This window comes from Scardinius erythrophthalmus (genome assembly GCF_964197995.2).
Source record: "Scardinius erythrophthalmus genome assembly, chromosome: 12".
Lineage (NCBI taxonomy): Eukaryota > Metazoa > Chordata > Actinopteri > Cypriniformes > Leuciscidae > Scardinius > Scardinius erythrophthalmus.
Genome location: NC_138232.1, coordinates 2,166,856 through 2,182,978, shown reverse-complemented (window position 1 = coordinate 2,182,978; position 16,123 = coordinate 2,166,856). Strand labels below are relative to the sequence as shown.

Below are 16,123 nucleotides of genomic sequence, written 5' to 3'. Positions count from 1 at the left end.
TCATGTGACACTGGAGACTGGAGTAATGATGCTGAAAATTCAGCTTTGATCACAGGAATAAAACCTATTTTGAATCATAATAATATATCACAATTTTGAATGTATTTATGATCAAATAAATGCAGCCTTGGTGAGCATAAGAGACTTCTATTACATATGTATTGCAGATTCAAAACTATCTTCAGATAACGCAATCTAAAGTTGTTCACTAGTTCATTTAATTTGTTTAGCATTCTGTGCTGAAAATGATGGTGATATTAATGACATTTGAAAGGAAAATGCCAAGTTTTCTGATGAAATGATCACAGAGGCTTCATGAAATCCTTCGAAAATGAAGTTTTGTGTTGTTTTGCACATGGAAAATGTTGATCTTTTCCTTCTGATCTTAATCTGAAAGAGCGACTAATGGCTAAAGTGTTGTGTGGGGCATTAAAAAAAATAGAACAAAATGAATAAACAAAGCACACAAGATATAAGCAGTTATGCTTTAAACACTTTCACTATATACACATATGATATCAAGGATGATATCAAAGGACTTCACTCACGGCACACATGAAGGATATCAGAGGACTTGGCAACACCAGCGACTAGAATAAACACTCGGACGCATTTGTTAACAGTTCTGTGTCAGAGAAATATTCCAAACAGATTGATGGGCTGAGTCTCATGAAAGCACACGTCTAACACATAATTCAGCCCTAAAATTAAAAGAAAGAAGCAAGAAATCACATTTTGCATAAAGCAAATAAAGCCTACGTTTAGACTTTTTGCATTGTAATGTTGTTCTCATGATAACTGAACACATTTTACCCCAAACGACCATTATTGTAATGCATCCAGATGTTTTGCTTTTGAATTCTCATGATGCTCAGAAATGAAAAATTATTTAAATCAGCATAAATTGCATTTTTGCAAAATGCGTTTTTCCCTTCAAATGTAAAAGCATTATAATAAATACTACCACAATGCATGTGACCGGTGGACCACAGGGGAAAAACAATGCCGAATGCAAATAATAAAATGCAACTGATATTGCATTACAGTAATTAGAGTTTGAGGGTAAATGTCCTTAATTGCCATGAAAATAATGTCATGCAATGCAAAAAAAAAATCCTAATGGTCTTCAAATTGGCTTTATTGTCTTTATGCAAAACATAAATGGCGTGGAGAAATATGACCTGGACATGTTCTGGCGGGTTTAATGAGATTCAGTCAGTGATCAGAGACTTTGTAAGAGAATGTGAGTTTTGCTGTGGCATCAAATCCGGCCGTCCAGCGATCTCTCTCGCCTTTTGTTTTCTGACAGACTCTCTGCTTGCTCAGCAATCGACTATAGAAATATTTTGGCAGGCTCGTGCTTTGTTTTCATTTCACAAAAGATGTGTGGTGGTTGCGGGGCGAGGGGGCAGGGCGAACGGGCCATCGCACTCTCTCTCTCTCTCTCTCTCTTCAATCTAAACAGCAGGAGGAAGTTGTAAATCATAGTAATGTACTCAGCCGTAATTCGGACCAGCAGGGAGAGCAGCACACACACACACACATGCACACGCACACGCACACACACACACACACACACACATGCAATTCTCCTCCATACGGCTGGAGTTTACAGTCGACACAAAGCCGCTTTAATCAGAGCAAACGAGCCAATGACACCAGATCCCCAAATCACAGTCAGTCACAGTACAGCGCAAACTCAATCACAGATACACATGAAACACAGACCTCACTTATCATACACTGGACTTTCACTGGGATCTTGATCTCTTCACTATATATTTATATACATATTTTATCCATTCAATCTAGACTATTTTAGAGTTGGCCAATCAGAACAGAGGCCATTTGCATATAAAGGTACAGGCACGTTCTGTACAGCATGATGCATGATGCCAATTACCACAGAAAATAATTACAGTACAGTGATGCACTTAGAAAGTCTATGGAGCAAGACAAAGTTTTAAAAGCCGTAACGTGAATCTAGTTTTTGATAAGAGCTTGCATTAATTATTCAGTTCATAAAATGTGCTATCTGTGCACTGAAGTTCATCTGAAGTTTCAAATCATCCCTTCAGGAGTATGACTTCTGTTCTAGACACATGCATTTTTTATAGTAAAACTATAAAACTGTATAGTGGATAGTTACATTACAGTGTCCTTTATACATTATAAGTTAGTCAAACTATAAAAAAATATAAAGTATATAGTAGTAGAGCTGCATGACTCTGGATAAATTTAGAATAACATTTTTAGTTTATTTTTTCAAACACGATTCTGAACAGACAACTAAACAAAATAACGTAATCTACTCTGACAAATGTTAATTGCTGCAGTCTAATGAATCTGAATAAATTGTTTTAAAAAACGGCAAGAATGAATGATTCAATGAATTGCTCATAAATACTTCACTCGTTTCATTACTGGATGAATCAGCATTTTTAAACAAATCTCTTTAATAAATTATTCAATGACTCACTCATTAAGACTTCACTTGTTTTACTACTGGATGAATCAGCATTTTTGAACGAATCTCTTGAATGAATGATTCAATGACTCGCTCATTAAGACTTCACTTGTTTCATTACTGGATGAATCAGCATTTTTGAACGAATCTTTTTAATGAATGATTCAATGATTCGCTCATAAATACTTCACTCGTTTCATTACTGGATGAATCAGCGTTTTTAAACAAATCTCTTTAATAAATGATTCAATGACTCACTTATAAAGACTTCACTCATGTCATTACTGGATGAATCAGCGTTTTTGAACGAATCTCTTTAATGAAGCTCTAATAAATAGTACAATAGTATATAAATGATACCAAAATAATAACCAGCAGGGCAGATAAAACGTGTGAAAGACTCAAAGACAGTTAAACTAGTCCTTCTGTAAATATCTACAGTTCTCTAGTTAGTTTTGCTCTGATTCTTGGCCCTGACAGTTCAGTTTTGGATCAGTATACATGTAAACTGTCTTCACGAAGCCCTTGTCACCCTCAGTAACAGAATCCCTCTTCTGACGTCTCAGATCAGCAGCCAAATGCTCCTCTGGAAGAGTTTTCTCAGTCTTTCTCTAATCACAGGCTTGCTTGGCAACCAAAGCTCCGGGAAGCAATCAATAAAACCTTGTTACTCTAATTGTGAGATTATAATCTCGACCGCGACGTCTCCTGCATACTCAAACGGCGAGTCCATTAGAGACATTTCCCAGCTACTTTCTTCAGCCAAGAATGCAAATGCAAAGACTAACATTTACGCTGCGCTATCACATTGAGATGAACTTCAGCTGATAAAGGATGAGTAAATTGACACAGTGCTGGAGGACGGCTTAGCATGCTAATCAGAAGCAGCGCTTTCAAACTGAGATCACGTTTAAAGGGATAGTTCACCCAACAATGGGAATTCTGTCGTTTACTCACCCTCACGTCAGACTGAACCAGTGTGCTGTTATTTATTTCATACAAATTGTGCACTATATTTATAAATGTCAGAAATATATATATATATATATATATATATATATATATATATATATATATATATAGTCTATTATGAAGTCTATGCTCACTTTCAGTCAGATTTAAAACGTTCAGTCAGATTTCTTAATGCTTTTGATAGGAGTCTCTTCTGCTCACCAAGGCTGCATTTATTTGATCAAAAATACAGTAGAAATTGTGATATATTATTATGATTCAAAATAACTGTTTTCTATGTGAATATACAGTAAAGTGTAATTTATTCCTGTGATCAAAGCTGAATTTTTCAGTATCACATGATCCTTCAGAAATCACTCTAATGTGATGATTTGATGCTCGAGAAACATTTTCAGGATTCTTTGATGAATAGAATGTTCAGAATGCATTTGAAATAGAATCTTTTGTAACATTATAAATGTCTTTACTGTCACTTTTGATCTATTTAATACGACATGAGCGTAAATAAAAAGAGAGAGAGGTGAAATATTCCTACTCTCACATGTAAATTGAGCAGAAAACGTCACGCAGAACAGAAGAAGCATTGATGTTTTCTCTTTGTAATCAATTCTCTCGCTGTATCTGTCTCTCTCTCTCTCATTCTCAGCTTCATTCAGCTCTCTCTCTCTCTCTCTCTCTCTCTCTCTCTCTCTCTCGTTTTTTCGCTCTTGTTGAGCCACTATCGATCGGTCGAGTTGGCTGGAGGTCAACCCTCGGCGGACTACACACTCTTTTGTTGGCGGCGGTTACCGTGGCGATCCTCGGTGACCCTGAACACACACAGGGCTCGTTAGGGGCCAAACGGAGACGAACTCTCCCCTACAATCAGACGGGGTCAAAGGTTGCAGGAGGACAGCTCAGTCAACGTGAATGTGAAGACTCCTGGGAAGGACACGGCGCCTGATCCGAGACCCAAACGAGTGTGTGAGTGTGTGATGGACTGGCCTTGTGTGTGGCCGTTCGGGATCAGGCCTGTTTCCATGACAGTCGTTTTCAATGGAACCTTTTCAAATGGAATCAGTTTCAAAGTAACAACGGAATAAAAAAAGAAAAGAGATCAAACAGCCTCTCCTGATCTTCACATGTACAGTGGGATCTGAGAGCTTTTTGCATAATTGAATACACTTTTTGTTATTATGGATTATATTGTCAGATTAATGAACACAACCTGACGATCATGTTCTCCAATAGCATCTTGAGCTTTAATGGAAGAAGACAATCTGACAAAGAGTCACATGATCAATATCAATATGTCTACATATGACCAATTAAAACTAAGTAACTGAATGTCAATGATCATAATAATGCAGAATCATTTATAATGTGTAGTATATATTTATACGGTAACACTTATAAGGTCTCATTTGTTAACATTAGTTCATGCATTAAATAAACTAACATTAACTACATGAAACCTGATTGTAAAGTGTTACCTTTTATACTTATAAAACCTTTATATTTCTATATATTTCTATAATATTTTATATTCCTCAAAACCCTAATTTTCTAGATTTAAATGGTTTAAACTCATTTACTTACATTTGATTAGTCACATAAAAAATATTACATAATTTACATAATTTATGTATTACATATATAACAAATAATGCAGCCATTTATCTTTATAATTTATAGTACGTATTTATACTTAGAAGACCTTATAATATTTATATTTCTATAATCTTTTCTATATTTTTTTTTCTTAGGGATAAATTAACTCATTACTTACATTTGATTAGCCGCAAAAAAATATTACATAATTTACATCATTTATGTATTACATATATAACAAATAATGCAGCCATTTATCTTTATAATTTATAGTATGTATTTATACTTAGAAGACCTTATAATATTTATATTTATATAATCTTTTCTATATTTTTTTCTTAGGGATAAATTAACTCATTGCTTTCATTTGATTAGTCGCAAAAAAATATTACATAATTTACATTATTTATGCATTACATACAAGCCGTCATTTAATCTATATAATTTATAGTATGTATTTATACTTATAAGACATAATATTTATATTTCTGTAATTTTTTTCCTATAGTGATAAATTAACTCATCACTTACATTAGATTAGGCACATAGAAATAATGCAGAATCCTTTAACATTTAAAATTTACAGTACATTTTAACATTTAAAAAACTTAATATAGCATTTATATTTCTATAATATCCTTATTTCTAAAAAATATTTCTAGGTTATTCATTAATTAATTAATTAACATTTGATTAGTCATATAGAAATAATGCAGAATATTTTAATATTTATAATTTAAATAGTGTATTTTATTTAAAACCTTACAATAGTTGTATTTCTATAATATTTGTATTATATTTGTTGTATATTTAATATATACATTTTATTTCAGAATGTTTCTTTATTTTCAGGTTTAAATAAAAAAAATCTGCTCTCAAACTTTTGAACCCAATTGACCCTTCGCAAAGACACGTAAACTGATAATCTCTTTACTACTAGTTATAGCACGAAATAAACATAATTGAATATCAGAAGGTTTGTTATTTACACCGCGGAAAGACGTCAATACGCACCTTTTTTAAGTTGAAGTCTACAGACGTTAATCTACTAACTTTTTTTTGTCATTGCGTTATGATTGCTCAGATCGTCTGTCAATCAAACTCCCAGCGAATGGTGAATTGCATAGACACAAATACACATAAACAAATAGCACTAGGATGTCTGTGAATTACAGACTCTGAAATACATTACAGAAGTAAAACATGCTGTGAAACATGCCAGTTTGTTATTAAACCATTTTAATAATATAACAATTAAAAAATAAGACACAAATATAATAATAAAAACAGTGAATGTCAAGTTGATGTGTTTTCATATGCAAGATAATTAATTCAATCTTGTCAAGCTGTTTTTTGCATAACTATTTCTCTTCCTGAGCATCACTGTCGTTTGAAGAACCAAAAATAGACAATCTATATTTATATACGTATATATTAAAAATCTCTCATGAAAATCCACAAGGATTTAATTTAAGATCAGAGATCATTCAATAACTTTTGTAAAAAAAAAAAAAAAAAGACTCTTAATGGCCAATGAGACGGAAATAAGAGAGACGCTGTTAATAAAGCAGAAAGACGTTCTCAGCTAGTTGGGGTTGTTTGTCTGGCTTTGGTCTGCGCGCGTGTGTGTGTGTGTGTGTGTGTGTGTGTGTAACATTACAGCGTTAAAGGCAAAAATCAGTCTGAACTGCCTGAATCTGGTCAAGCGAAGAAGATCCGCAGACAGATGTCAAATAAGAGTCTCAGAGTAAACAAACCAAGACAAAAGAAGAGAGTGGAGGAGCTTTATCAGATCCTCTTCATGTTTATCCCACAGAACTACGAATATACAGCATGCAGAATATATTCACTATGATTTGGCCATTAATATTCCTAAAGAGCATGTCATTAGACTAGTTTCACGTTTGTTCCTGGTCTCATGAGTATATCCAGATCCTCGAGATGCTAATGTCGTTGGTCGAAAGCCACACGAAAATCAAAAATATACAGAACAAAAAGACATTTCCTATGTTATTTGATTGAAAACACTGGAAAAGATGAACATAAGGAGCTAAGAAAGCTGTAAATCCAGGCTTTCAAACACCAGGTTTGAGGGATTTGAATCTCACCTGACTCGGGGAGAGGAACTCTTGGTTGTTCTCACTCATGTACATGTTGTCACCATCAAACTGCGGGCAGATAGAGAGAAGAAGATTAAAGTTTGATTGGTCAGACAGCTGAGATAAAGGAAAATGATTTGCATATCAGACAGAACGTGGAAAAAAGAACAATTCCATCAAAACCGTCAGAGAGAGACAGAGAGAGAGAGAAAAAGAGTGTGTTTCCTAACTAGACAGCATTATAGGGCATGTTCTGCTTCTTTTGGTGAAATTCTAATGCAGCATTGCAAACATTGTAATATTCATTTGCAATTCTAGATCTGAGCTTTAATGAGAATGCTGCTTTTATGACACCTCGTCATAACCAGACTGTAACATGCGATGAAAGGCCTCTTTCTATGCGTGTTAATCAGAGTTTTTGTCCTAACCAGCCGTGATGGCGATATGCAACAATTCTATTTTAGAAACGGTTTATATTTCGGCAATGTCGCGGCTGGAACAACAACATACAAATTATAATAACGATAATCTCAGGTACCGATTATGTGCTTTATTTAATGTTAAAAGCATCTAATGTGAGTTTGAATATCATTTTGAATTTTCTTCTAGTTGTACTGAAAGCGAAAATGGATCATTTACCACAGAACTATTGTAAAGAAGAAATAAATTAAAGGAAATAAGAACTCAATGCGAACAAACAAGTGTATTTTATGACAGATTGTTTCAGTAACTCGGTATGTATTTTTAATAATGTTAAAATGGTGTATTATTTATGAATTTGATTATGAACACTGAGAGTGCAGTGCACTTGCAGAGAGACTCCGCCCACGCGCTCTTCTGATTGGCTGTTATTTTGGATTGATTTGGTTGTGAGTGCAGTGTGCTTGCATTGAGACTCCACCCACAAGCTCTTCTGATTGGCTGTGATTAGGGATTGATTTGGTTATGAGTGCAGTGCACTTGCAGAGAGACTCCGCCCACACTCTCTTCTGATTGGCTGTGATTAGGGATTGATTTTGTGGCGTCTCGTAGTCACATCTGGTGTAGACAGACAAATGTATTGTCGCTGGAATCTTATGGATTCGCATCTGGTTAGCACACGGTGTAAGAAGGCAAAATATCAGCCATCATATTGGATTTGAACCACCATTGGTTAATAATATTGGCCATGATATTGGTTATGGGCAACCATAGACTTATAAAATCAGCTTTCACAGATTCATAAAATCTACAAATGCACACACACACAACGCATTGCACGATTAATAATTAAAGATCACATTGTTATCTTAGCAAGTAGTCAAACTCTACCTGAATCAAATCTCTTCTACACTTCCTCATATGCTCATACTTCATTTGCAAACTACTTTTCCTACTGTCAGACAGAACAGGTGAAAACGAGACCCGTCCTGAAATAATGTAACGGTGTGAAAGGAAGGATATGACAGCCCGAAACAGAGAATTTAAGCAGCAACCACAATTGCCCTGCAGCTTGTGTCCTCAGATTGAAAGGTTGAGAACAAACACGTCGCTCCTGCCCTGGTGAATCTGAGGTGAATTACTCAGAACTTGTGTTTAAATGCAGGCTAAGATGCAGGACGAGCAAACGCTGACAGAAAAGAGAAGGACCACATCTCAAATCAGCTGTCAAATATAAGAGGAGGGAGAAAAACCTACAATATGAGAAGTATATATTATAAAAAGGCTCATCTGAGGAGTGCAGAAATAATTATTTTAATCAAAGAAATAAAGGACTCAATTAACTCGCTAATCGTTTCTTTCATTTTTTTAATTTACGTCTTGATTTCTTCATAATCACTCGTTAGACAAAACCAAATTGGAAAAAACATTATTTAGACAACAGTTATAAGACAAACAAGCCAAAACAAAAAAATAGTTTCGCAAACAGGCAGTGCGTCATTGTGGTGTTTGCTGAAACCACACAAATCAATATGACAGCAGAAACTCAACGGCCGGCTCTGGAAAGGAGATAGCATGTACAATATATCACTGAACACGCAGTTTCAGAAGTCTGATAGTGTTTGTTTCATATCAGTCTTCATAGATGTACATGATCATATCAGCACTACACAACATTTGCAGATTGGTGCATCCCTACTGAATTAACAAAAGCCCCACTTTAACTTCGTGACGGTGTTTTGCGACAGTGTTTCACGTCATGCATTGCATGCGACGGCAAACGCAGGAGAGAAACGTAACGCTATAGAATCCGAGTTTCTCTCTTTCTCTCTGGGCTTCCTCATCCATCTCTCTCTCCTCACAGAGAAATGCGATATTACACTGCCGTCCAACATCACGCATAATGACAAACCCGTCAAACAGCTGATGGGGGTCGTAGAGCACTTCTAATGTGAACACCCCCCACCCCCACACGCATATGAGTGTGTGTGTGTGTATGTGTGTGTGTGCGCGCTAAACATTCATCATGCATTCATATATTCTATACAGCAAACTGCAGCATCAATAATACAGCATTGTAGCATCCCATTGCACATACACACACACACACACACACACACTACTAAAGGCAGCACTGATAGTTTTGTTTATGATTGTTTATGATATCTGCCCCCCCTCCCCCGTCTTCTAATTAAGATGCAAATATATCCAAATGCACTATAGACACTTTTTACAAATTACACCCTTTCACACTGTGTGTGTGTGTGTGTGTGTGTGTGTGAGAGAGAGAGAGAGAGAATGGGGGTGGTGTTTTTGCATAACTATTTCTCTTCCTGAGCCGTTTGAAGAACCAAAAATAGACATTACAATCTATATATATATACGTATATATTAAAAATCTCTCATGAAAATCCATGAGGATTTAATTTAAGATCAGAGATCATTCAATAACTTTTGTTTAAAAAAAAAAGACTCGCACTTAATGGCCATTGAGATGGAAATAAGATTGTTAATAAAGCAGAAAGACATTCTCAGCTAGTTGGGGTTGTTTGTCTGGCTTTGGTCTGTGTGTGTGTGTGTGTGTGTGTGTGTGTGTGTGTGTGTGTGTGTGTGTGTGTGTGTGTGTGTGTGTGTGTGTGTGTGTGTGTGTGTGTGTGTGTGTGTGTGTGTGTGTGTGTGTGTGTGTTTGTGTGTTTGTGTGTGTGTGTGTGTGTGTGTGTGTGTGTGTGTGTTTGTGTGTGTGTGTGTGTGTGTGTGTGTGTGTGTGTGTGAGAGAGAGAGAGAGAGAGTGTGGAGGTGGTGTGAAGTTATAATGGAAGATTAAAAGATTTCCCCCTTATCTGCAGACTTTATTACATTCAGACACGTGTGCACAGAAATATATACACACTAGCATTGAAAAGTTTGGGGTCAGTAAGATTTTATATATTTTTTGATAGAAATTAATACTCAAGGATGCATTAAAGCGATCAAAAGTGACAGTAAAGGCAATTATAATGTTACAAAAGATTATTTCAAATAAATGCTGTTCTTTTGGAACTGTGTCTTCTTTGTTTCCACAAAGATATGAAGCAGCGCAACTGTTTTCAACACTGATAATAATCATAAATGTTTCTTGATCATCAAATCATCATATAAGAATGATTTCTGAAGGATCATGTGACACTGAAGACTGGAGAAAATTCACCTTTAAATCACAGGAATAAATTATATTTTAAAGTATATTCTAAAAAAAACAGATTTTGAACTGTAATAATATTTCAAAATTTTACGGTATTTTACGGTATTTTTTATCAAATATATGCAGATTTTGTGAGCACGAAACAGCTTTCAATCTGGTATCAATCATGGTAAATTTTCATTCAAGAGACACACCACATTCAGTATGTATGTATAAAGCGTTTGTCAGCCGTCTTTAACTCTATTAATACAGCTCATACAGTATTATATCACACTCTTCCGTTCAAAGCCAGTTCCTGTAGAAAGAGCCATGACCACAAACACAGAGATGAACATCAGCAAACACCTGCGTGTGGATAGAGCTCAGAACATACTGAGATATATATAGGGAGATATATAGATATATAGATATATATCATTAGCAAACACCTGCGTGTGGATAGAGCTCAAAACATACTGAGATATATATATATATATATATATACACACACACACACACACACGTATTTCCCAAATAATATCTGCTCTGCATAAATACAGATGTTTAGGGTTTTCTATTAAAGCAGCGATGAAAAGTCTTGCATGCGTTTCATTACCAGCAACTTCATACTTATTATTATTATACTGTAAAATAGTTTAATTTTTTGTGTTCTAATTGCATTTTGTTTCTTCTTATTCATACTGTGTATTGACCCTGTATTGTCTCGTACTGTATTGTGTATTATTCTTACTAGCTATTGTCTCTTATAGTCTATTCTCTTATATTTAGTGTTTCTTACGAGTCTCTTCTTTCCTGAGAGGAACGGACAAAATAAGGCTTTCATTGTATTAAAGTGCAGATGACAATTAAGATCTTACATAGCATACACAATAAACAATGCAAACATAAGTATGCTTGTCACATGACTAGGTTCACACAGAATGGGATAAAATAAGGAGTCAAGAAAGCGATTGTGATTGATTTCACGTCTGGATATAGAAGGTCAAGCGCATTGCATTGTGGGATACAGTATCTCACACAGTGTGTTCTTTTGTATACTGCACGTTTTGACAAATGTCATCCAATGCATGCGAAACATTAGCATAGTGTGCTCGCTATACATCCTACAGGAGGAGCGTGACTATATTATACCAGTCCTGCTCTCTCTCGGCACGTCTGCCACGCCAGGCTTTGCTATTACCCGTCTAATTGCACATTCGGCAGTGACAAGAGCTCATTAGTGCTTAATTACACACGTGTTATTTAGTACAAACATCTCCATTTGGGCCCCTTTTGCCGTGTAATTGTTCTGCGGGGACGGCCGTTGAGATGGAGGGCACTTCGAGTGATTCGTGCCGAGTACGGGAGGCTGGAAGTAGGTCATGTGCCATAGCAATAAACAAGGAACACTGCAATAAAATAATATAGTCACACACACACACACACACACACACACACAAATGCACTCATGCCGAAGCCAGTAATATCCAAAGCTCATGTAATATTTACTGTGCACTAATAGATGGCAGAGAGAAAGAGACTGTTTTGCATCTGAATTTCAGAGAAAGCTGCAGACCACATGAACACCACTGGGCTCTGTGTGTGAGTTTGTTTGCATTATAGAAATCTGAGTCTGAGATCGACTGATGCATATGGTACAATAGTTCCAAAAGTATGAGAACACAATGAAAATCTGGGATTTTGTTCATTTGAAGAGGATCGTGACATTGATTTTTAATATTATTATTATTATTGTTTAAATATGTTCCTTGAGGTTCACTTATAATGTTAATAAAGTTTTTTGCATAAAATAATCTATATATATATATATATGCAAAAAAGAAAAGTCAGTTTTTAAGGCGCGGCGGCTCCTTTAAGGCTGTCAGTAAACAGACACTGCTGTGATTGGCTAATATCACTGCATGGGAAACAGTGTCAACACACACTCGCTGTTTGAAAACATGATCCATATAAAACCGTCCTTTACAGACAGAGCATTGTGTAATCATTTACTTGTGTTTGTGGCGCAGGCGCACCTGCTGTAGGGCTGCACGATTATGACAAAAATCATAATTGTCGATTACTCCCTTGAAATTGTAATTGCGATTATAAATTGCGATTAGCACAATTTACATTGAATGATGTTTTGAATAGCTTTATGCCATTGTTTGAAGCCACTGCATGCCATATTGTATATCAAAATAAACCAGCTGAAAACTCTTCCTGAAAAAAACGTGTTTTTTTTTTTGCTTTTCTATAGCATTAAGCCTCAAATGTCAAATATATATATATATATATATATATATATATATATATATATATATATATATATATATATATATATATATTTCAAGAAACCAAATCAAAGTAAATATATGCATGGTATTATAATGTTATATTAAAACAAAACAAAATTCAAACAATGGGGGAAAAAACCCTTAAGATAAGCTGTAGAAAGAACAACAACACATCTTAAGCACACAGAATAATGTAAGTGAACTTTTTTTTTGGAATTGCACTTTAAACGATTACATAATTGTGGCATCTGTAATTGTAATTGCGATTACAAATTGGATTAATTGTGCAGCCCTGATTCAATACAGTCACGGCTTCTTCTGTCAACTAAAGTTTCTTTGCAAACTGTGCCTCGCTGACTAAACAAAATGCTCCGAACCAGTGTTAAGTTTGACAGCAAATTTTGATTTAGTTTTAGTCTTTTGACTAAAATGACATTTAGTTTTAGTCATATTTTAGTCATCTGAATTGTTTTAGTTTTAGTCTAGTTTTAGTCGACGAAATACAATAAGATTTTAGTCGACTAAATCTAAAGTAGATTTAGTCGACTAAAATATAATGGGTTTAAATTTAAATGCATTTATTTAAAAAAATCTTAAAATGAAATAAAACCACTTTTCCTAAAGTAGAACACAGTCTTTTTTTCAATGAATGATATATGAATTCTTTATAACTACTTGCATACATCATTCTCTATTCTTTCAAGCAGACATATTTATTTGTGTGAATTAAATATAATTAATCCTTATTAAAGCTATTAACGAGCAGTGAATGCTTTTCTGTTTTTCTTTTGTTGCTTGATCAATATTAAGGACACAGACCGCATTAGGTTTATTACCCACTGTCACTTTAAGACATCGGATCATGTCCAATGACATGTGGATCCAATGCACTGATGCGCATACGATACACTCACAACTGTTTAAGACATAACCGACATAATTTACATGAATACTCTCCAAAACGAACATTTAGACAATGTTGTGTGTATTTGTCCATTCAGACATGAAAGAGAGCTCAGAAAACCCAGCAGAAAATAAACCATCCGCTTGTTTCCGAGGCTGGGATCCTTCTACAGAGACTCAAACCAACTGTTTAAACTGGATGTGTCAAAGCAAACGCTCTTATCGACAGACTCCAGTCCATCAGAACCTGAGCGTGTACAGTCAGGTGTAGACAGTGTCAGTCATTATAATGGCTCCGTCTGCTTTTGACGCGACACTCACGTCCAGATGTCAGCTGTTCAGTGACTGAACACCAGTGGGCGGGGCCTATGGTGTGGTGATGAATAACTATTGGTCGATGTCTTGCTCTGGAGGCGGGCATATGCAAATGTGCTTGCCCATGTGACGTCACAGATCCCGCAATATCCAAACAAGCCGTTCATAGAGCTTGATTAAATAAATGCTTTGTTTATAATGGGGACGATTTTAGCTCTGAAACGTGCAGGATGTTTTAATGGTACAAAGACCTCGTTTATGTCGAAAGATCAAGGAAAATTTGATTTCTCATGGCATGACTCCGGTAAACCCGGAAATTAAGTTTTAGGATTTTGGAAAATATATAATAATGTAAGGTTTTAGAAGTATAAATATATACTACATTGTAAAAAAAAAAATCAACTTAAAAGCTTGAGTTCAGTTGCTAATTAAATTATTTAAGTATAATCGAACTGGCATTTCAAAATAAGGAATATTAAACTGACATTGAACATTTTCATTTTTGCAACATAAGGTGACCTTTGAGTCAAATCTCATATAACTTACTTATAAAAGTTGAAATTGCTTAAATTATTTTGTTAAGTTCAAGTAATGTAAAAACATTTTGTTATGACTAATTGATCATATCTTTTACAAAATATTCAATATTAAAAAGATTCTGGACTATTTCTGACTATATTATAGAAATAGAAGTATTGCAAGTTTTTTAAATGTTAAAAGATGCTGCATTATTGTGACCAATGATTCTCATTTACTTACGTTATCACGTGACTCTTTGTACAAACAGTCAGATTTTCTTTTTCCATTGAAGCTCGAGATGCTCATCTCAGATCTCTGAGATCATCAGCGTTTGTTCATTAAGCAACAGCGTATTTTGAGACATTCTTGAATGCGTGTCTATTTTTGAGACTCAAATTACAAGATATAATCTGTAGTGAAACATTTATATTCAACTCTCAGAAATGCAAAATAGAAGCATTTTCACACGCAGCCTTGAACTTTTTAAACATGATGCAATAATGCAATAAGCATTGCAAAGAGGAGTTAAACCATGGTAAAATCACTTTAAATGCACAAATGTGAGTGTGTTTGAGCTTTGGAAAATGATGGCGACAGTAATATGATAAAAAAGTTAATTAAATAGGTAAAACCACTATTAATAATCATCAGGAAATCATTCTCGCCACAAATATAACAGTTCATTAGTCTGACTGTACTAAGCCACAAAGAAACTTCAAGAAGAATAAAAACGCAGCTCATCCAATCAGAAATCTGATTTTAAATGCAAATTATAAATCATTCCGGATTCTGATTGGTAAATACAGTTAAACACACACAACTGTGACGTGAAACAGCATGACCTCGCACCCGAGTGCTTAATTAATCGGCTAAATTCACAGTGCAATTTAACTCAGTTCACCAGAGTCCAATTCACATTGCTTCTGACCTTTTATTCGGTCTCGGTTACTGTAATCTGGCAACCCGTGCGCTCGTCCAGGCCAACTTGGACCCGACAACTCAAACAATCCAGTTGTTGCCAGAACAGCGCTCCGGATCCGAGAGAACAGCCGAGGTAATGACGGGAGCTACCGGTGCTCGTCTCCTCTCCGGAGAATGAATAATATTCTGGCAGTGCCGAATCTAATAGGCGCTCTCTCTTAGATATTCAGCTGAGAATGGCACTTATGAAATATTAATATCATACAAAAAATATGGCAACTCCAGCGCACTCCATCTCTCAAACTCCAGCGTAATTGACTATGCAAGTCTCTCCAAATCAGGCGGAGGAGGAAAGAAAGGAAAAACAGAATGCAGGAATGTGTCAGAGTCTCACAAACGAGGAGGAATTAAATGTACAGATGTGACATATGAACGATGGTCTGATGATTACACAGATGCA

At 35.3% G+C, this 16,123-nt stretch overlaps 1 protein-coding gene across 6 annotated transcripts in view; it reads right to left on the bottom strand.

Annotated features, from left to right (window-relative positions):
* Positions 1–16,123, bottom strand: part of tox2 (TOX high mobility group box family member 2) — a 140,065-nt gene that overhangs the window by 66,044 nt on the left and 57,898 nt on the right. For all 6 annotated transcript variants that reach the window (XM_081380898.1, XM_081380894.1, XM_081380895.1 and 3 more), the window contains one exon: positions 7,138–7,197. In XM_081380898.1, coding sequence (XP_081237024.1) covers positions 7,138–7,197 — 60 coding nt within the window. The remainder of the gene's footprint in view (positions 1–7,137; positions 7,198–16,123) is intronic.